The 21,715-nt window shown below is 54.9% G+C and overlaps 2 protein-coding genes across 2 annotated transcripts; one reads left to right on the top strand and one right to left on the bottom strand.

Annotated features, from left to right (window-relative positions):
* The first annotated feature begins 3,760 nt into the window (after positions 1–3,760).
* On the top strand, positions 3,761–9,530 carry Hhatl (hedgehog acyltransferase like). The gene is made up of 11 exons (XM_059267189.1): positions 3,761–3,866; positions 4,330–4,397; positions 4,799–4,912; positions 5,033–5,227; positions 5,487–5,696; positions 5,848–6,016; positions 6,345–6,489; positions 6,586–6,621; positions 8,506–8,707; positions 9,000–9,141; positions 9,320–9,530. Exons 1-11 carry the CDS (start codon positions 3,761–3,763, stop codon positions 9,442–9,444), a joined length of 1,512 nt encoding a protein of 503 aa, XP_059123172.1. The 3' UTR covers positions 9,445–9,530.
* A 64-nt stretch (positions 9,531–9,594) lies between these two features.
* Positions 9,595–15,070, bottom strand: Klhl40 (kelch like family member 40). The gene is made up of 6 exons (XM_059267187.1): positions 13,919–15,070; positions 13,136–13,296; positions 12,732–12,839; positions 12,442–12,627; positions 10,991–11,137; positions 9,595–10,200 (listed from the first exon to the last, which is right to left on the bottom strand). The coding sequence occupies exons 1-6, from the start codon at positions 15,068–15,070 to the stop codon at positions 10,089–10,091; spliced, it is 1,866 nt and encodes a 621-aa protein (XP_059123170.1). The 3' UTR covers positions 9,595–10,088.
* Between the last annotated feature and the right edge of the window lie 6,645 nt (positions 15,071–21,715).

Genomic DNA, 21,715 nt, shown 5'->3' with positions numbered 1-21,715 from the left:
GTCAGGGTCACCAGGAGTGGGCCTCTGCAGGATGGGCCCTGCTTCCGCATCTGGCTATGTAGCACCTCTATGGGCAATGAGTTGTGCACATGGATGGAGCCACTGGATCCCCAGGGGCACAGAGAGCCCATGCATAGTGTACTCACTTAAATAAAAATTGGAGACCCAAAGCAGTGGCTTCAATCCTCCAGCACTCTTGGCCTCTCCTGAGGGCACCATGTTGTGTGACACTTCCTGGGGAGATGTCTACTCATTCCAGATAGGGAACGGACCAAAGTGAGGGCACCACCAAAGTCCAACTTGGTGAACCAATGCGTTCTATTGGGGTTGTGTCTAGTAGTGTGGGTGAGGGGTCACTTAGAGGAGCAGGAATGACTCACAGACAGCTGCATCGCCAAACCCCACCCCAGCATGGTGACAGCTCACGGAAGCTGCAAACCTGGAGCACACTGCACAGCCTACAGGCAGCTGGCAGGTTGGAGTGTCCCTCCCAGGCATCCTGGTGGTTTTGAGGGTGTCTCAGCAGTCCTTGCTATTTTCATAAGTTGGGGAGGGAGGGACCTAGTGTTGTCTGGTCAGCTTCAAGGACTTGCTGAAGCTTCTGAGTTGTTTGCTTCCTCGGTGTAAGGAGCCTCCCTGAAGGATGGGATGTTTCATCTCACAGGAGACCGCTATACAACACACCAAGCGCATGGCCCACCCAGGGTGGTCTCACCTGTCTGGGGTGGATGGACTGAGTTCTCGCCATGATGCAGTCTCTTCCAGAAGTTTCTGGAGGTGATCCTAACCACTGTCCACCTTATTCCTCAGTTTTCCCTTCCACCTGCTGGCAGTGGTCCTTGTGGATTGTGGGGACATTAAAAAGAATTTCTCTGCATGCATCCTGGCTATTATTTACTATCCCTGATAACCACTGATTGTGCCACAACATGCTACCCTGGTGTCACCCACGCCTGCCCAGACAGCCAGAGCCTGGCCCAACCCCTCCTGTCCCTTTGGAGCTCTCATCCCCTAGCATCAGGACCACAGTCACATCCCCAGGTAGCCCCTCCACTGCAGCCAGAGCCATGGCTTCTGAGTTGGGCTCAGGAGAGGGTGTGTGGAACCTCCCAGCAGTGTCCTCTGGGTCCATGTGTCTGCAGTCATGGGAGGAAGCTTGTGACCTAACTTCCCAGAGTTTATACAGGACCCTGCTGGGTGGAGACACATCTTTCTCCCTGTCTATCCTCAGCTGAGCTGAGGATGGGAGGTGGACAGTCCTGTGACAATAATCACAAAGCTCCCCGATCTTTCCTCAAGCCCTAGTGCACAAGAGCAGGCCTATGTAGACAGGACCCACACATCTAGCTCCCCCAATGTGGGGATCTCATCCCAGGGGAAGACTCAAGACTGGGTGGGCTTCTCTAGGGGCCCTGCCCAGCAGGCACTTCAGTTACCTAGGGATGTTACATTAGGGTTTCTCACCGGCCATTAAGAGGACACTATCCATTCCAGGTGACCCTGATGGCACTCATCCACCCAACAACTTAGTGTGAGCACAAGGCTGGGGTACTGGAGCCTCTCAGCACTGTGGTCCTTGCCAGTTCCAATTCTATCAGAAAAGCCAGCCCTCCCCCTCCCCCCAAGCACCAATGCCTATCTATCGCAGGGTCTTGTCAGGATGAAGACACACAGTGGGGACTAGATGGGCCTGCCCTGGACAATCTAGAGGTCACAGGTAGGGGTGACATCGGAGTTCACAGTTTGCAGGATTGTACACACAATGTACAGGTGCCGGGGACTGTAGTGGGGGCAGGGCAGACTACTACTGCAGAGAGCCTGGAGAGCTTCCTGGAAGAAGAGGTCCTGGCACAGAGCACAAAGAGATACACAGGCTTTCCTGGCCTGAGGAGAAGGAGGTCAGGTGAGGTTCAGGTGCCCCATCTGAGCCTATACCTCCAAAAACCCCTTCCCTCTCCCATTAGCCGTCCCATCCTCCCCGCCGCTCCCTGCAGCTCCCTGTGGCCAACAGTACTGCAGCACTCGGCTCTGCTCCACAAACGGTCTGCTCCACTCCAGGAAGGCCACCTCCTCCTCCCCCTTCCCCCTCTTGCTGTCACCACTCACCGCTCTAGCCTCCAGGGGGTGGGGACCCCAGAGCTGGACACACCCCACTGTGGCCCCACAGCTCAGCCAGCCGGACAGACTCACAGTCGGACGCAGGACCCCGGAGCCCCGAGGTGGGCAGTGTGCCAGGGTCCCTCACAGCTTCTTCAAGGTCAGTGCGAGCTGGGTGTGCAGCCCTTCTGGGGCCCTTGAGGCCTGTGGGTCCCACCCCAGAGCCTTTCTCCTAGACCGAGAGCCCCAAGGTGGGCTTCGCTCCAGGTGCACCTGTGTGGGTTCAGGGCACCCTGGGTCCACGGTTAGCACAGGTCCAGGGGTCCGTCAGGAGGGGCCCCAGGCTGGGGGCCAGCTGCCTGCTGAGGCCTCACTGGGGACACTCCCCACCGGCCATGGGGAGCTAAAATTGGAAAGTGGCGAGTGGGAGGCAGCTGACACAGCTATTTTGTGCTCTCCCTTCATCCGCTCCGGTTTCACTCTCCTGCTCCACTAACCTGATCCTATGCTTCCCTCCCCCACCCTACTGATGAAGAGGTGTCTCAGCCCTCAAGCCACAGTGCAGAGGCTGGCCAGGAGGGTCAGGGCCCGAGGCGAGCAGGGCTGGAAGTGGTCTGGTCTGAGCCAGGACTCGGGAGGGGCTCACCGAGAGCACCTGCCCTTTAGAGAAGCTGGCTGGACAGCTTCACTGGGTCCCTGCCCCTTTCTGGCCCACACCCTGTGTCTGTATAACAAGTTGTGGGCTCTCAGAGCCCTGATTGCAGGGCCAAGGAAGATCATGGGTTGGGGAGATGGAGTGACTCTAGCCGTCTCCAAAAGGGCATTACATTGTGTTCCTCTTTCACTCAGTTCCAGGTCTGAACCTGCACAAGCACTGGGCAGAAGGTTGAAGAGGGTGGGAGGGGCTTAGGGAGTGGCCCAGGCCCCAGGGATGGCCCAGCAGGGTAGCAGGAGGACTAGACTCATCCTGGGCACCCGATACCGGTCAGTACCTTGGACAGCAGCCAGCACCCTCCCAGTTCCTGCCTGACCCTGCCTGGCCTAGCTCGGGCTTCTCCAGGTTCTCAAATAGCACAGCCTCCAGCCAGCAGCCAGCAAGACTACACAGCACTTCAGGAGGGACAGTGGGTGAACACAGGCAGAGATCCGGGATAAGACAAACTACCGGTCGGGGGCTTGGTGGAGGAATGGGGTCAGGCAGAGCCTGGAGCTGAGGCTGGAGGTCTGGTGCGAGGGGAAGTCACAGGATCTCAGGAAGAAGGGACTTTGTGGGTAGGGCTTTGCTGGGGCTAAGGGAGGCTCACTGAGAGATGAGAAAACTGGCTGGTGGACTAGAGACAGGGGCTCCCCGCTGGGAAAGACCCCCAAGGTCGGGGAGGAGCAGTTTTGGACAAGTCCATCAGAGAGGTATGAAGGAGAGGAAGGTGGTGGGCTGTGTAAGGTCTGGACTTTGGGGAACCTTCAAAGGAAACAGAATCAGCAGCTGCAAAGGAAGGAAGGAGATGCTTGGGTGGGAGAGTGACTGACATAAGGTCCCCCAGGGATAAGAGGGGCAGAGTCTCCTCAGAGGGCTCCACCACCCCAGAGAGTTCACGAGGTGAGGCTAGGCAAGGCTGGGGGCTGGGGACCCTCACCCATGCTTTCCCCCAGTCCTGTCCAGGCCATGGGCATCAAGACAGCACTGCCTGCAGCTGAGCTCGGCCTCTACTCCCTGGTGCTGAGCGGGTCCCTGGCTTATGCTGGCCGAGGTCTCCTGGAGGCATCGCAAGGTAATAATAGTTGGGTCCTGGGACAGGGGCTTAAAAAGCCTCAGAGTTCTGACCAACAGGACCAGAAACTTGGAGGCTGCAGACCCTGAGTATTCTCTAGGTCCTGGGTTTGGACATAGTCCTGAACACCATTTCAGGTACACACACACACACACACACACACACACACACACACACACACACATACAGAGAGAGAGAGAGAGAGAGAGAGAGAGAGACAGAGACAGAGACAGAGACAGACAGAGAGAGTCCAGGGGAGAAGAGAGGATAGAGAGAGTGTCTGACCTAGACCCAGACATGCAGAACACCCAGTCCTGGGCCCTGAGAGCTCACATCCCTCTCAGCCACTGCTTTCTGCCCAAGAGCCCTGCAGCTCTGAGGCACTCTCCCCTCTCCTCTGGGTGGGATGACTGGGGAAGGCACATGGCGAGGCCTCTACTCAGAGGTCACACTTTGTTCTCAGATGGGGCCCACAGGAAGGCCTTCCGGGAGTCTGTGCGACCTGGCTGGGAGTACCTGGGCCGGAAGATGGTAGGTTTCCCACGCCTCTCAGATACCCGGACACATCCCACCCCATGTCTTTCCCCAGTCTCTATTCTAGTTCCCATGCCTCACAGCAAGGAGGGCTCTGCCTCAAACTTCAAACTTCAGGAACTTCAGGCTCATTTAGGAAATGGGTCCTCTAGGACAAAATGCTCAAGTTGGCCCTCTGGTACCTGCCTTCCAGAACAAGGCAACGGGGGTAGAATATCAGCAGTGTGCCAAGTGCAGAGGGACAAAGCTTTGAGGAGCAGGCCCCTCCTCCATTCCTGTGTTCCCGGGCACCTCCCTCAGGGTGAGGTGTCTGTCCTCAGAACCTGGGGCAGGAGCTCCTTACCCTCCCCTCCCCACTGCCCTCCTGTACCTCATTTCCTCCTGCTCGGGTTATCCAGGATGTGGCTGACTTCGAGTGGGTGATGTGGTTCACCAACTTCCGAAACATCATTGTCTTTGCCCTCTCGGGACACGTGCTGTTTGCCAAACTCTGCACAATGGCGGCCCCCCAGGTGAGCAGGGTCTGGGGTACTCAGCCTCTTCCTGCTTGCCTCTCCTTAGCCCCCCCAGAGACTGTGGGAAATCCACCCCAAGGTCCAGGGAGGTTAACTGAGGCCTGCTCGTGTCCACAGCTCCGCTCCTGGATGTATGCTGTGTATGGCGTCCTGGCTGTGGTGGACACAATGGGCCCATGGTACCTGTTGCTACTTCTCGGCCACTGTGTGGGCCTCTATGTGGCCTCACTCTTGGGCCAGCCCTGGCTGTGCCTTGCCCTTGGTCTGGCCAGCCTGGCCTCCTTCAAGATGGACCCCCTGATCTCTTGGCAGGTACATGGGATGGAGGGGATAGGATAAGGCCCCAAGGACCTTGTCTCTTGAGTATTCCCAAGCATTTCCTCGATTTCTCCACCTGTCTTGAGTAAAGCGGCTGCTTGCACCACAGTCTGACCCTTGCTCTGTTGTGTTGCTGAGCTAAAGCCGGTCTTACCTGGCAGGATCAGGCCCAGCTCCTACAGGAGGCTGGTAAGGGGCTCTCCCCAGAAGCATGGGCCCACTATTGAGCCAGAGGCTTGCTGTCTTCTTCCAGAGTGGGTTTGTAACAGGCACCTTTGATCTTCAAGACGTTCTGTTCCACGGGGGCAGCGGCTTCACGGTGCTTCGTTGCACCAGCTTCGCGCTGGAGAGCTGTGCCCACCCTGACCGCCGCTACTCCCTTGCTGACCTGCTCAAGTACAATTTCTACCTGCCCTTCTTCTTCTTTGGGCCCATCATGACCTTCGACCGCTTCCATGCTCAGGTAAGGGAACGCCATGGACTCACAGAGCACTCACGGCTGGGTCTCCTTTTCCTGACAAGGGCTCCTGTCTCAGACATAACTCCCCAAGCGTGAGCACCCCATCCTCAGGCCATTTGTGGCCCCTCTCTCAGACAGGGCTCTACCCCTCCAGGTGAGCCAGGAACCAGTGAGGCCAGAGGGGGAACTATGGCGCATCCAGGCCCAGGCAGGACTCAGCGCGGCAGCCATCGTGGCTGTGGACATCTTCTTCCACTTCTTCTATATCCTCACCATTCCCAGCGACCTTAAGTTTGCCAGCCGCCTCCCAGACAGTGCTCTTGGTGGGTCCCCCTATGGGATGGAGGCAGGGCCACCAGAAATACTCCCAAGCGTGTAGCACCCAGGGATACCAAGGCTTTGAAATGTGAAGGACTCACATTTGCTGCATCCCATAAAGCCCTTAATCTCCCAAGCTGCAGGTGCCACTTGAGGGGTGTGGCTGGTTTCAGGGTCAGTGGGGCCTGGCACTCACCTCCAGGGAGGTGCGGGTCTGTCTCTATGGGGGTAGGTGTGGGACAGAAACAAGCCTCTCTGTCCACGGAGGAGGTGAGGCTCAGGACATGGGGTGGCCAGTGCACGGGTCCCCAGAGTGATGTCATCTGTCCCCAGCTGGCCTGGCCTACTCAAACCTGGTGTATGACTGGGTGAAGGCAGCGGTCCTCTTTGGTGTTGTCAACACTGTGGCACGCCTGGACCACCTGGACCCTCCTCAGCCTCCTAAGTGCATCACTGCGCTCTATGTCTTCGGGGAAACGTGAGTGAAGACACCGGCTCCCATCTTTCCTTAGCTTGTCCCCCACGCCCCCAGCTCTGCATCTGGCAAATTCTTGCTCATATGCTCTCCCCACAGGCACTTCGACCGTGGCATCAATGACTGGCTTTGCAAGTGAGTTGGAGAATGGTACCAGCCTTCCTGCTAGGTAGTCAAACTGGCTGGGGCCATTGATTGTTTTAGAGATTGGCTCTGGACCAGAGGAAGCAGGAGGCAGTGAGGAGGCTGTACCAGCTGCCTGGGTGGCAGACAGAGAGCTTTGGACTTTGTGCGGGCCCCAGAAATGGTGGGAGCAGAGATATAACTGGCTGCTCGGTAGGAGGTCATGTTTAGTGGGAGTATCTAGGGAGTCCCAAATTCCTGCCTGCGACCTGGGAAGCTGGTCAGGACATTTCACACAGAAATGTCTAGTTGACATCCTTGTGGAGATTTGGGGAAGTGTTTAGGCCTGAGAGTCTGGAGTCAAGAGAAGCCTGGAGGAACGATGGTCTTCCATCCACTGAGCATTATGAGTTGGGCAAAGGGCCTCCTGGACTAGGTCTCAGAGAGCCTGGGTCCTAAGGAGGGGAGTGAGGTGAGGACAGGGGTAGCAACATTGGGCCCTCAGGGACTCTGGCAGGGACTGAAGAAGATCCAGAAAAAGACTTGAAAAGACATAGTCAGCAGAAGAGGACGTGGCTATGTAAAACCCTGGAAGCCAAAGGAGAGTGTGCAGGCATGGAGGCTCCCACGTGGGTGCTGCCACAAGCCAAGGAGGGCTAGTTCTGGCAGTGGGAGGCTTCCACCTGCAGGCAGGGAGAAGAGCCGAGGACTTGCAAGGGGAATGTGTACAGGGTCCTGGGGCAGCCTGGGCCTGCATGGGAAACCAGAAGATCAGCTTCAGGGAGGAGTGGGACCGGGCATTGAGGGTGCTGCAGGACAGAAGTTTCTTTAGACTGGAGCCTGGGCAGGACTCTGGGAAAACATGTTTGAACTCAGGCTTATACGAGGTCAGAGAAAGAGAAAAGTATGGACTCTGAAGTGTGAAACAGTTGTGTCTGAAGACCCGAAGGGCCAGCCTGGCAGGCACAGCTCATGAGGGGAGGGGTATGAAGTCAGGCAGGAGACAGACACATGGCTGCACAGTGTCTTCATTCCATAAAGAGCTTCCTTTATTATTGGGAGGGCGAATCGTGGGCTGACGGGATCTGAGCCACAGTTTAAAACAAGATTTATTATTTTATGTATACGTGGGTGGGCCTGAATACGTGTATGTGCACCACACACCGGTAGGTGTCTACAGAGGCCAGAAGAGGGCACTGGATCTCCTGGAACTGAAGTCACGGGTAGTTGTGAGCCGCCTGCTGTGGGTGAGGGGAAGTGAACCCGGTCCTCTGGAGGCGCAGTACACACTCTCAACTGCTGAGACATTCCTCCAGCCCCATGAGCTGCACTCTTAAAGCATTTGTAGAGAATGGAGCGGGGGTAAAAGGCAAAAGCAGGACTAGGAAGCTCCTGAGCAGTAGAGGAGCCCCTGAAGGACAGCAGCGGTGACACAGCGGGTGAGCGGGGCTCAAGGGTCAAGGGTCAAGGCCCAGCAGAGCTGACAGAACCTGTGGCTTGTGATGTTGGGGATGAGGGGAATCCAGAAACTTGACTACAACCTACAGCCTGACACCTGCCAGGTGACGAGCCTTCGCTGAGTTGGGGCTGGGAGCTGGCATGAGTAGGGACAGGAAAAGGAGCCTCCGGAGAGAGACAGGAGCAGATGAGTGAAGAGACCGAGCCTTGGGTCATGCACAGACCGTTCTGAAAATCTCGGGTCTGGATGAGACAGAACTAGGAACTAGACAAACCCAGCTGCAGATATGAAGGTCCAAGTCCACCCCTCCACAGTTTGGAGCTGGGCAGAGGAGGTACAGGTGATTCCCAGAGGTTGATGTACCACATGCCACTCTGCTGTGTGTCCTCTGTCTGTCCCCACACTCCTCCAGGCCCCCTCTCCCATCTTTTCTGCAGATATGTGTATGACCACATTGGTGGGGATCATTCCGCTGTGATCCCAGAGCTGGCTGCCTCCGTGGCCACGTTTGTTGTCACCACTCTGTGGCTTGGGCCTTGTGACATCGTCTACCTGTGGTCTGTCCTTAACTGCTTTGGCCTCAATTTTGAGCTCTGGGTGCAGAAGCTGGCAGAGTGCGGGCCGCTGGCGCAAATCGAGGTGGGTAGGAAGGTCCAGGGCTGGGAGTGGCTGGGATCAGCTAGGTCAAGGAGGTGGCGGCCCTGCTGCTTCCTGGAGTCATCCAGGCATGCTTGGTTCCCTGGTCCAGAACTTTCTCCCTAAACCTCTCCTGTTCGCCAGGGCAGTTTCACCTAGTGGGAAACTGGGTCCCCTGGCTTCTGAGTGGGCAAGGCTTGGCTGCATTATTCAGCTCTTACTGCTCCCCTGGGCCTTAGTGACAATGACTGACCATGTCCCTCTCTCTTCGTGTCGACACATTCTTGGACAGCAGGCCCGGCTATCAGAGCAGATGTCTCGGAGAGTCCGGGCCCTCTGCGGGGCTGTAAACTTCTGGGCTATCATCATGTACAATCTTGTGAGTCTCAACAGCCTTGAGTTCACAGAGCTGGTGGCCCGACGCCTCATACTTACAGGTAAGGGACAGGGCGAGAGGATACGGCATGTGCCCAATCTCACACGAGGACAGGAACCTCTGGTCTACCCAACACGCACACAACACCCTAGCACCCAAGGGACCCAGCAGGGGTTTGGGATAGGATGCAGAGTCTTCTGGATGGGAGGCTTCAGGGGGCGTGGCTCCTCCTCCAACAGGCTTCCCCCAGACCACACTGGCCATCTTGTTTGTTACCTACTGTGGTGTCCAGCTGGTAAAGGAGCGTGAGCGAACCTTGGCTTTGGAGGAAGAGCAGAGGAAGGACAAAGAGAAGCTGGAGTAGGGGTTGAGGGCAGAGAACTGGGCTCTGCTCAGCTGTGTCTGGGCCCCAGGCCCAGGTCATGGGGCCTGACCAATAGAATAAAAGACTTTTCTACCATGGTATTCTACTGGCTTCTTGTCTACTCTAAGCTGATGGTTCCAGGCTTTGGGGGAAGGGCCATTCACAGGACATGATGGGGTGTCCTGTGAGGGCAGGGCCACCCACGTTGACAGCCCAACACTGGTATAGTCAAGCCCTTAATCTTCAGCCCTCTAGACACTGGCTCTTTGTGGTGGCTAATTCTAGACCCTGGGTTAGATGCTCAGAAGGCAGTTTATTGCCCCTGAGCTTCCTAAGGGAGGTCTGGGTTAACACCAGAAGGTGCCAACAACAGACACTCCCATATGGTGGGCACAGACACTGAGTCCCTTAGGAGACGTAATGGGCACACACAGCCAACATGGGCAGAGCCAGAACACAGCCTGGGATGCCTGCCTAGCTTTTCAGTCCTTGAGGAGACATGGAGAAATCTCTTCCGTCACTTTCCTGACTGAAGTAGCCTCTCTGGCTCATACTGGCCTCTCCCAGCTCCTCTCTGGATCCCACAAGGCATTTGTTGTGAGGCCACAGGACAGGAAGGAGGCTCAGTTAGGGCCTTGCACTGGTCACATCTTGGTCAGGCGAAGCACATTGAGGCGTACAGGGAGGAAAGTGGCACCGGCTGCATAGGCGATCTCCCGCAGGACCCCCTCCCACTTCTTCTCGTCCTCATTGAATCTGAGGGGAAGGGAAAGTGGGTACAAGGGTGGGAGCTTTATCAACTGAGGCCAGGCAGGGACCCTGCAAGGAGGGGTAGCTGGTGCCCTAGGCCTACCTCCAAGAATATCTGTTTCTAAACAATTTTCATGTGCTTAAAAATGGGATCCTCGCTGGGCGGTGGTGGCGCACGCCTTTAATCCCAGCACTCGGGAGGCACAGCCAGGCAGATCTCTGTGAGTTCGAGGCCAGCCTGGTCTACAAAGAGAGATCCAGGACAGGCACCAAAACTACACAGAGAAACCCTGTCTCAAAAAACAAAACAAAACAGTGGGATCCCCACGACAGACACCACAAGAAGACACCTGGCAGTGTAAAGCAGCCCCCTCCCAAGAAAAGCCATCGCAAGGTCCCCACATTCCTCAAAGTTCACTGCCCTCTGGGAAGACTTCCAGTCCCCAAATTCAAGTCTCTCCTCCTGAAGCTTCTGTACACTGAAGAAGTCCCTGAGATGATGGCCTTCTTCCCCACACCAGGAAGGGGTGTGGAAAAAAAACAGCCCTTGGAGCCTGGATCCAGCTACCTCCCACTCCTAAACAAAGCATCCCAGGAAATGGGGAGGACAGACTCTGGGTCTGTGCCTGAAGCTTAGGATTGGCTCCTGCCTGTGACCTACTGGTGCTCCACAGCAGGGCAGGCCACATGTCACTCTCCTCCAAGGGCTTGTGAGAAGCCAGGGTGGAACAGCTGTGTTTGCTGACCCTGCCTTGGGACACTCAGGATCCTCCTCAGATCCTGAGGCTGGGCTCACCTCCATATGTCATTGAGTTCTGTGGGGACCAGCTCTCCAGACTCAGTCTCCAGAGTGGCAAAGCCACCCAGGGCATAGAGAGTGCCAGCTAGGCTGACCAGGCTGAGCGAGCTGCGCTCCTGTGGGAAGGCCTCAAAAGAGGACCACCTAGGGACAGGAGAGAGGAGAGTTATCCAGGGTTTCAGCAGCCACTGTTCCCACCTTCCTAGCATCCATCACCCCGGGAAATCCGAATTCCAGGCTGCAGACCTTCAACCGCCTACAATGCTTGGTCATCCCAGCCGTGCCCCCATTCACTCTGACCTTTACTTCCCTCCCCTTCCCAGTCCCCCTCCTCCCCTTCCCCATCACTTTGCCATTCCATTTAACCTGCATAGTGAATGGATAGCCCCACTATATATATATACATATATATGTATACACACACATATATATGTATACACACACACACACACACACACACACATATATATATATATCCCTATACCTGTGAACTCAGTCCCTAGTGTTGCTGGACTCAGGCCCAGGCTGTGGTTGCCTGCCACTGATGGCCCTGTTCCTTGGAATGCCCTCCATTCTTCTCCTCTAAGACATCCTGGTGGTTCTCCTGGTGTCTGCTCCCTGGCTTTCTCCCGCACACCCCCAGGTACCCTGAATCTACATTTTCTGAACGGAGCTTCAACTTGCTGCCTATCCCCCAGGGTTCCCCCAACAACTGGCCTCTTAGACTTACTCGAAAGCATCCATTTCACCCTCTTTCCCGTCCAACACCCTCCCCACCACTGAGCTCAGTGACTGTTGGAAATGCAGCTCCTCTGCCTGCCCCATTCCTCAGAAGCCACGCTCGCTCCACTGCCTTTCCTTGGCCCTTTCCCTAACACATTCCCAGCCCGAGGAGTCTATTACCCCTTGTCACAGCTGCAACCAGACCCCTGTCTCTGAGAAATTTTCTAATCTGCTGTCCTGTGGCAGCCGGTGAGCCATGGAGCTTAAACTCCTAGGAGACACTTCACTGGTCTTACTCTGTCACCTATCCCACCCCAGAACCCTCCCACATCCCTTCATCCACCAACCTCCATTCTCCTGAGCATGGCTTTTCCTCTAGGAGGCCCACCTTTTGGTGTTGGGTACCCACTAACCGCCATCTTTGCTAGATGGGTCCAGATGGCTTCTCTCTCCTGAACTCCTGACTTAATGCTGCAACCTCAGAGCCAGCCCATTTCCTGGTAGCAATCCCCAATTGAGGAAACTGTTACCCCCGCCCCACCCACCGCTCACCCTAGGAGCCCTTCTGTAGACTCTCCTGCAGGGAAGCCTCAGAGGAGAGGGACTAGTTCTATGCCAATGTCCCAAATCAACATGAGGACCTGGGTCTATGACCCTCAGCAGGGCAGAGAGGGCTGACTCAGGAGAGCAGCTGCAGAGGAGCGGGGGCGGGGAAAGGGACCTACTTGTTGTCTGCAATGCTGTACACCTCCGTGGAGCTGGTAAGCCCTGTGTCTGTCACCCCTGCAGCCACAAAGATGCGGCCATCATGGACGGTGGCCCCGAAGAGTGAGCGGGCTGTCTGCATGGGCGCCAGCTCCTTCCACTCAAACTTCTTGGGGTCATAGACACACATCGTGCTTAAACATTTCCTGTGGGCCGACAGGGTGAATGGAGAGAGAGAGAGAGAGAGGCGGTGACAACTGCCTGTCCCCTCAGCCACACAGAGGCTCCACTCCACCAGTCTGAACCTCACCTGTCCTTGCCTTTGCCGCCAATGACGTAGACCAGGTCCATGTGGGAAAGCACCGCGTGACCATATACTGCATAGGGCAGTGAGTCCGATTCACCCCACTTGAATGACCTGGAGGGACAGGAGGGACTGGAGCATGGCTCAAGGCTACATCAAGTCTGGTTCTCGGCACCCACACTCACAACACACGTTAGAATGCATTCAGTGCATCCCTGGGCCCCCTCCCCTGCTGTCTTGGGCCTTTGCACCAGCCTACCCGCCCCTCTGCTCACGGATTTATTTTCAGGTCTCCACCCAATGGTTGTGCACTTGTGCAGGCCTCCTGGCTGCTCCAGTGATCCTAGCCCTCCCCAGGGCCCTGCCCCACACCACCCTGTCCCCAAGGCAGCCTCACCCGGCCCACTTACAGCCTGTCATAGCACAGGACTGAGTCCAGGCTGTCCTCACTGTCCTTGAGCTCCCGGCCACCGACCACGTAGATGGCGTTGAGAGCCTCCCCCAGGCCGAAGAGGCAGCGTGGTGAGGGAAGTGGCGGCATCCCCAGCCACTCAGAGTCCAAATGGTCAAACTGTGGGCAGATAGCATCCTTGGGTCAGCCACACCAACCTCCTGTACTAACCTCCTGGCCCAGCTCAGCCAAATCCCATGGAGAGGAGTTTTTCCCTCTAAGATGGGGTCCTCCCGTGGCCTTGACTCTTTGGTGACCCTCTGCTCCAGGCTTCCCACCCCTTAAAATCCACAAGCTTTCCACCCCACCTTCTGCATCTGCCTAACCCTGTGGTTACAGGCACAAGGACCCCGAATTGTGTGAATGGACACTTGATATTATTTAATGGACCAGGGAGAATAGTGAGTGTCCTATGTACAGAGGCCCAGAGAGAAGACGCTTCACACCGTAGCCAGCCTGGGGGAGCTGGCCCTCTCCTGTTCCAACTGTGAGGACTGTGGAGGCCTGACAAGGCTCGAGACCACAGGGTCCCACAGCCACACCACTGGGCCAGGCTTTCCCCTCACCCAGACTTACACAGCTCTTTGGAAACTGCCTCTAACTCTCCCCCCTTTAAATAAGTGGCTGCCAGTCAAAGGTCGTATATCCAAAGAGAGCGCTCAAGTAGACACACGCCCCTCCCACACTCCAAGGCCGCCTCCTAGTATCCAGACCCAGCACTAGTCCAGGGCTGGCCAATCACCTGCAGAAAGTAAGCACTCATAGGGTCCTCCTTGTTGTCCTCATTGTAGAAGAGGCCACCGGCCACGAAGACCTGGTTCTCCTTGGTCACCAGGCTGACGTGGTTCTTGGGGATCTGGGTGGACAGAGATGCACAGTAGCATTCGTTGGCAGCTGGGTCGTAGGCCACTGCACCCTCCTCGCTGATCATGAAGATGAGGTCTTGCAGGAACATGCCGAAGCGTAGGGTATCGTTGAGGATCCCAGGCAGTACGCGTTCCTCATCGTCCTCAGCCTTGGCGTCTGCTGCACCCTGGTTGGCCTCCTTGGCCTGGACGGCTTTCTCTCCCTTCTCCTTCTTCTTCTTGCGTAGTGTAGTGAGGCGGCCCTCATGTGCATCCTTCACCATCTGCACCTTGCGCAACAGCTCGGGCTGGGCGCGCACAAGTGGATGGCGCTCCACGCGGCTCTCCAGGAAGGCGCGAGGCAGCAGGCGGCAGCGAATGCTCTCAAAGACGGTAGGCAGTGCGCGCTGACGCTCCGCCTGGGCCTCGGCATCGCCGCTGCCGGCCCAGCGCATCACCGCCTCGAACACTGCCTCCTCCTTTTCCACATTGAGGCCGTCGCTGGAGATGATGGCGATCAGTTCGTCAGCGGAGAGCCCCAGGAAGTCGCTGTCGCGCGCCACCAGCGGGAAGCGCGAGCAGATGAAGTCGCGCGCTGCCACCGCCAGGCGCGCGCAGTCTAGTAGGAGGCCGAGGCGGAAGACAGCCAGGCAATTGGCCAAGCACAGGCGCTTCTGAAGGAACGACACGCAAATGGTGAAGATGGACGGGATCTGGAATCGGTGCGCCGCGGCGAAGAGGTCCTGCACGCTTGCCTCGTCCAGCGCGATCTCCGATGTGTACAGGTAGTGCAGCACCTGGGACACCACGTCGGGCGACACCTCCTCCAGGCGCAGCTCTCGCGCGCCATCGGGCTCTGCCAGAAAGCGCGCGCGAAAGTAGGGGCTGCAGGCGGCCAGTACCAGGCGGTGGCACGGGAACTCGCGCTCGCCCACGCGCACCACGCAGTCCAGGAACTTGCCGTGGTCCAGCATGTCCTTGAGGCCGTCCTGAAGGAGCGTCTGCTGGTACAGCCGCTGCTCCTCAGCCTGCTCCAAGCCCAGCGTCATAGTGCGGCTCCCTAGAACGCAGCAAGCCTGTGTGTCAGGGCCCGCTCTGCACACCTCTGTTGTCCTATGGGGTCAGGCACTGACTGCGCAGCTGTCTGTGCTGGGCTATATATAGAGGATGCCCGGACCCTGTAAGAGGAGCCACTTGGCCTCCTGCACATGACGCACAGGGGACAGCTGGGCAGAGGCCCTCTCCCTGAGCAGCCTTGACTCAGCGCTGGGGCTCATGGGGTGAGGGTGGGGTCTGGGCCCTTCCAGAACTGGAAGTCTCTCGGCCCTATTTGCCACCAGAACCCAGGGAAGCCTTGCCTCTGGGTTCCTTAGTATAGACTATGCATGAAGGGAACTCTGGCCCCGGGCTGAAGTCCACAGAGCAGGGAGCCCCTCTTCCAGGACTCTTCCTTCCTCCCTGCCTTCCAGGCTTATGTGCTCACAGCTGTCCTCACAGAGCGTATCTCACGTGACTACTCCTGGTTACAGTACCTTTGAGTTTCCTGCTCGGTGAATGTGTCCTTGGCAATCACTGTTTAGAAACCTTGGCGCCCACTTTCAAAATGCGAAGGGGTTTCCTCTCTGCCCCAGCTCAGAGACTTTCCCTTTCCTTAAAGAAACCCCTTAAGTCAATAAGGGTAGGTGTTTCTCCATTGAGCCTCAGTTTCCCCTCCCATTCAACGAGGGAGACGCGCTAGAATCTGAGGGCCTCCGCTCAGCTCTGCTGAGGGCCAGAGACCCTGGGGCAGCATGCGCCAAGGAGCACTCAGAGGTGTGGGGCCGCTGGAAAACCAGTTTCCTAGGATGCTACTGTTCTGGGTGTTTAGACCTTCAAATTCTTAGTATTCTAGGGAATGACATTCAGAATTGTAGTCTAAATAGTGGCATTTCTCACAGTCTGTATAGTGCTCAGGGACTTTGCCTGTCTGTCTGTCTGTGCCCATTGTCCTTCGTCCACTTTAGGTTTATGGTGTTCCTGCCTGGCCTTGGGCCCTTGCAAGCCTGTTTGTGATTTGAGGAGTTGGGTTGAGACTAGGCATAGCCAATCTCAATGCCCACCTTGCTCTGGACTCCCGTCCACCTCCCAACCCACACACATGGGCTTTCGCCTCTAAATTAACGCATTCCCCGAGCTCCAAAGGCTGCAGCTGTGGGTTAAATTTAGCCCTGGGACACTAGTAGGAGGTGTAACGGAGCACTCCCCCACCGTGCCTCTGAGTCACTTGTTTTTAACCTTGAGCTTGTGGGGGGATAGGAGAAAAGACGGTGGGGGGGGGGGGGACTGAGTCACCTCCCCTTTTATGATTCCAGAACCATCACTGTCTGTCCCTCGTGAGTAGCACAGTCACTCAGTCCTATAGGGTCACATACTTGGTCAGGCTCCAGAGGTGGGCTGCCCACCTTTCTGCAACTCCAAGGGCTGTCTTAGGGCAGGCCGGGAGGGTTTTCATCCCAGCTCTGGACAGCGGGACATTTCTAGACAACGTTGCAGTCATTTGCTGGGTTGCACAGCTGCCACACGGCTGAGCCAGAGCAGACATACCCATCTCTGACGACTTGAAGAACCCTCCCCAAGTGAATAAAAATGTGATCACAGTCTCACTTTCCAAAGTCCTGAATAGAGGACACTGACTGAAAAATTAATTTATAGCCACCAGATGACTTAATGCCATATTTTGGTTTATGACGGATTCTACGGTGCTGACTCCCTGCCAGGCTTCCCAGGAAAACATTGAAGTGTGGCTCATCGGCCATCCAGAGCCTGTTGTGTACTGTAGTTTACACAGTTTGTGGGTGGTTGAGTCAGTTGTGAACACCATCCCTACAGAGCCTACATCTGTTGAGGTGGGCATATCATGGAGGGAGCCAAAGATGATCGTGAGTGCTGCAGAGACAGGTGGCGGACACAGCAAAATTAAGTGTAGTTCCGCCCTGCCTCCGACAGCAGATGACGGCCAGGCCTGGTGGTTCCTGGCCCTACAGAGCAACAAGGCAGTGCAGGAAGGCTCATTGCTGCCACAGACTGCACCCACAAGCCTCCACAAGTCCACACAGGGACCGCCACAGGGAGACAAAGCAGGAGCCCCACTACCAGCAAGAATCCAAGAAAGGTGTCCTGAGCCTGAAACTCATTCTCCCGTTCAGAGACACAAGACTGGCCTAGGGGATCCTCCGTCCCCAGGTAGCACTGGCAGGAGCGAGATTTAAAGATCTTCACGGCCTCTCATGATTACACTGTGCTCTGAACCTGAATTCACAAAAGCAGACCAGGGCCAGACTAGGGGAGCTTCGAGGAGAATACTTGTTCCTGGACTGGGAAGAGGTAATTCAAGAAAGACAAGGGGCACTAACTAAACTTGAACAATCTGATTGCTTATTGCAACGAAAGATCTGAGAGAGTGAGACAGCGAACGAGAGAGAGAGAGAGAGAGAGAGAGAGAGAGAGAGAGAGAGAGAGAGAGAGAGAGAGAGAGAGAGAGCGCATCAGACCAAGGATTAAGAATATCACAACTTGAATGCCAAAAGAATCAATGGGCGCCAACACGCAGGAAAATATTAAACGCTAGAATTATCTGGAAGGATTTGAAAGCAACAATCACAAAATTAAAAATCAATCAATTTAAAAATTCCTTTAAATTTCTCAAAGCAGAAAAATCTCAGTAAGAAATAGAAGTGATACAGAAAAATCAAGTGGGAATTACAGACCTGAAAAAAAACAACAAAGCAAAAGCTTCCTGCGTGGCCTTGACAAAAGTGAGAGACTAGCCGGGCGGTGGTGGCGCACACCTTTAATCCCAGCACTCGGGAGGCAGGGGCAGGCGGATCTCTGAGTTTGAGGCCAGCCTGGTCTACAGAGAGAGTTCTAGGACAGCCAGGGCTGCACAGAGAAACCCTGTCTTGGAAAAAAAAAAAATCCCCAAAACCAAACAAACAAAAAAGTGAGAGAATAAATCACTGCAGAGGAGGACCTAGAACCTCCCCCTACCAGGCAACGGGGAGGTGTTACAGTGAGTGTACATAGTTACACAGAGGGTCTCGGGCCATGGGGCACAAACAGAGCCAAAAACTGCGTTGTATCCTAACCAGAGAGAGAAGGAGAGAGAGAGGAGGAAGTGAGACAGGTCAAAGGTTAAGTCCAGTAACAATGGCTGAAAACCCCCCAAATTTAGTTAAGACACACCAGGAGAGGAGAGGGGCCTCAAGGGCAAAGGTGTCTGAGGACCAGAGCTTGATAACTAGAACCCACACGGTGGAAAGATAACTGGGTCCCACATGAACACAGTGGACACTCCCATACACCACACCACACCACACCATATCACACCACACCACACACTCACCATACCACACCACACACCATATACACACCATACACACACTCACCATACCACACATACTACACCACACACACACCACTACACACACACAACCACACACACCACACTACACACATACACCACACTGCACACACACACACCACTATACACACATCACACCACACTACACACCACGCACACACCACATACACACCACACATACACACACACCACACACACATCATACACACACACGCCATACCACACATACCACAAAAAAGCTAAGCAAGCTACAGACAGGATAGATGCAGAGAAATTCATGCTTAAATGTATCATACTTAAAATTTTTAAAATCAAAGAGAAAGAAAAATACATGTATGATCTATGAAGGGTGAAGGGCAGCTACTTGGGTGACAGTGTCTTCTCATTAGAAGTTATGGCAAAAAACCAAAAAAAAAAAAAAAAAAAAAGCCAGGCAGTGGTGGCGCACGCCTTTAATCCCAGCACTCAGGAGGCAGAGGCAGGCGGATCTCTGTGAGTTCGAGGCCAGCCTGGGCCACAGAGTGAGTTCCAGGGAAGGCAAAAAAGATACACAGAGAAACCCTGTCTCGAAAAACCAAACAAACAAAAAAAAAAAGAATCTGTAATCCACGTGCCTACCAGATTGGGGGGGACGGGGACAGGAGGATCTCCAGAGGGGCAGCTAGCCTGGCAGTGCATCAGAAAAACCTTTTGTAAACCTTGAAACCTTGTTTCCCAAACAAGGAAGAAGGTAAAGACTGACACCCAAGGCTGTCCTCTGACCTCCTCAGGCACAATGACATACTCACACCTGTGGTGATGTATTGTGTATCAAATGAAGCTTGCCTGGGGATCAGAGGACAGAGAAAGCCACTAGATTAAACATAGAGGTCAGGCAGTGGTGGCACACACCTTTAATCCCAGTACTTGGGAGCCACACGCCTTTAATCCTACCTGGGCAGAGAAAGGTATATAAGATGTGAGGAGATAGGAACTAAAGTCTTTTCGGCTGGACCCCTTTCGGCTGAGGACTCAGAGACGTTCAGTCAGAGGATTTGTGGAATTGGCGAAGTGAGACGTGACAGTGGCTTGTTCCTTTGTCTCTCTGATCTTTCAGTATTTACCCCAATATGTGGCTCCAGGAAAGGCGCAAAACTACACAGAGAAACCCTGTCTCAAAAAAACCAGAAAAAAAAACCCAGCAGGTTGAGCAAGCCATGGGAGCAAGCCAGTAAGCAGCTCCCCTCCATAGCCTATGTATGCATCAGCTCCTGCCTCCAGGTTCCTGCCCTGTTTGAGTTCCTGTTCTGACTTCCTCCCCGACTTGCTCTTTGGTCATGGTGTTTAGTCACAGCAATAGAAACCCTAAATAAGACAACGTCTCAGTGGGTAAAATGCAGAACCCATGTGAAGCTGGGTACAGTACATGAGCCTGAAATCCCAGCAGCTCCATGGAAAGATGGGAAATAGTGATAGAAGAACACTTGGAAGTTTAGAGGCCAGTTAGCCTAGCCTACAAAGTGGATAAACAAGAAATCCTGCTCCCACCCCCCAAAACTGTGAGAATTGACACTGGAGGCCATCCTCTGACCGCTACATGTTCATGTCAGCTTACACACACACACACACACACACACACACACACACACACACACACACACACACACACACCATTTTAAAAGCTGTATTCATTTTGAGACAAGGTCTATGTTGTAGACTGGCCTCAAACTTCTGGGCTCAATCATTCCTCTGCCTCAGCTCTCAGGTGTCCCACTGCCCTTGGCCGAGTAGACTGCCTGGCAACCTGGCCCCAGGAGACCAAGGCAAGATGCAGGAGCAGGTATTGCTGCCTGCTATATTTCTAGAACTCTCTTCATTTCAGCTGCTCACCAGGGTCCTCTTTCCACATCACCCTGAAGTAGGGCTTGGCCATGGAATCTTAGGTAATGACATGTCATCTCTGAACAGCAGCATGCTGTTCCCACCCTAGCTCGTCCTTCTGGAGACCCAGGTCAATATGACTGTGCCACAGATCAAAGTAACCTGTCCTTCTGAGGCACCAAAGCCTCTCCGACAGACTTCACAGGGTCATAGGTGTTGTGTCACTGAAGTGTGGGTGGCTTGTCACCACAGTGGGATCCAGCCTCACCTGACTTACTATACACAGCTAAAAGGCCATGTCATAGCAAAGGAAGGCTGGAGAGTACTGCTAAGCTAGAGTGCATGTCTTATTCTTGTTGAATAACCAGACATGCATAGACAGGGCACAGCCTTCCCAGCTGTGGAGGCCCATAAAGATTTCCTAGTGAGATCTGAGCTTGCTTTACCCAGCGGAGCTACATTAGAGGATTGCTTGACCATGTGCATGGTTACTAGGTGATTGGAAGGGTCTACACTTGGCTAACCCAGGGGGAGGTCTTTTGCTCCACCCCTTGGCATTCCTATAAAAGGCCCTTTAGAAGGGACAGAAGGGGCCAGGAGATAAGGATCCAGGCCCTCCCAAAGCTATCCTGTGTTTCTGTTTCTCTCCCCTCTATCCTTCTATCTAAATCTCTTATCCCTCTCTTCTCAAGAGTACCCTGAGGTAAAATGTGGGAGCTGGTCTCCCAGCTGGCCCCCCACACCCAGCTAGGCTTCAGGAAGAGATAAGGCAGAGGAGCCTGGGCCCAGACCCTGGGGGAATGAAATGTTCTAGGCACTCTGCTGTCTGACACCCACAGCCTATAGCTCAAGGCCCTGTGTGAAAGTGGCACACTCAAGGACAGAGTACAGAGGTGCGAGAAAAGAACATAACAGGATCCTCCTAAGAAGCCCACTTACAGCGGAGTGGTGGTAGCCCATGCCTTTAATCCCAGTACTCAGGAGGCAGAGGCAGGCGGATCTCTTGAGTTCAAGGTTAGCCTGGTCTACAGAGTGAGTTCCAGGACAGCCAGGGCTACATGGGGATATTCTGTCTCGAAAAACCAAACAATAACAAAAGAAGCAGCCCCCTCACATCACAGCTTGTTTTGAATCTTAGGCCTTTTTGAGACAGGGTGTCAATTCCATAGGGCAGGCTGGCCTGGAACTCACCATGTGGCCAAAGGTGGCTTTGAACTCCTAACCCTCTTACTTCTGCCTCCCAAGTGCGGGTGTTACAGGCATGTTCTACCACATCCAGCTCTTAAGAGTGTCTTGAGCACAACCTGTTTCTTCTGAAGGAGACAGCAACCCCAAGGAATCTGCCTAGACAGCCAACTCACCCCCAGCCTCCCACACCAGGCCTCCAGGTCTCTCTGTGGCACTCTGCACCTGTGGGCAGGGTGACAGATGACAG

This window comes from Peromyscus eremicus, chromosome 7 (genome assembly GCF_949786415.1).
Source record: "Peromyscus eremicus chromosome 7, PerEre_H2_v1, whole genome shotgun sequence".
NCBI lineage: Eukaryota > Metazoa > Chordata > Mammalia > Rodentia > Cricetidae > Peromyscus > Peromyscus eremicus.
The sequence above is the reverse complement of the archived record's forward strand: the minus strand, read 5'-3'. Positions and strand labels throughout refer to the sequence as shown.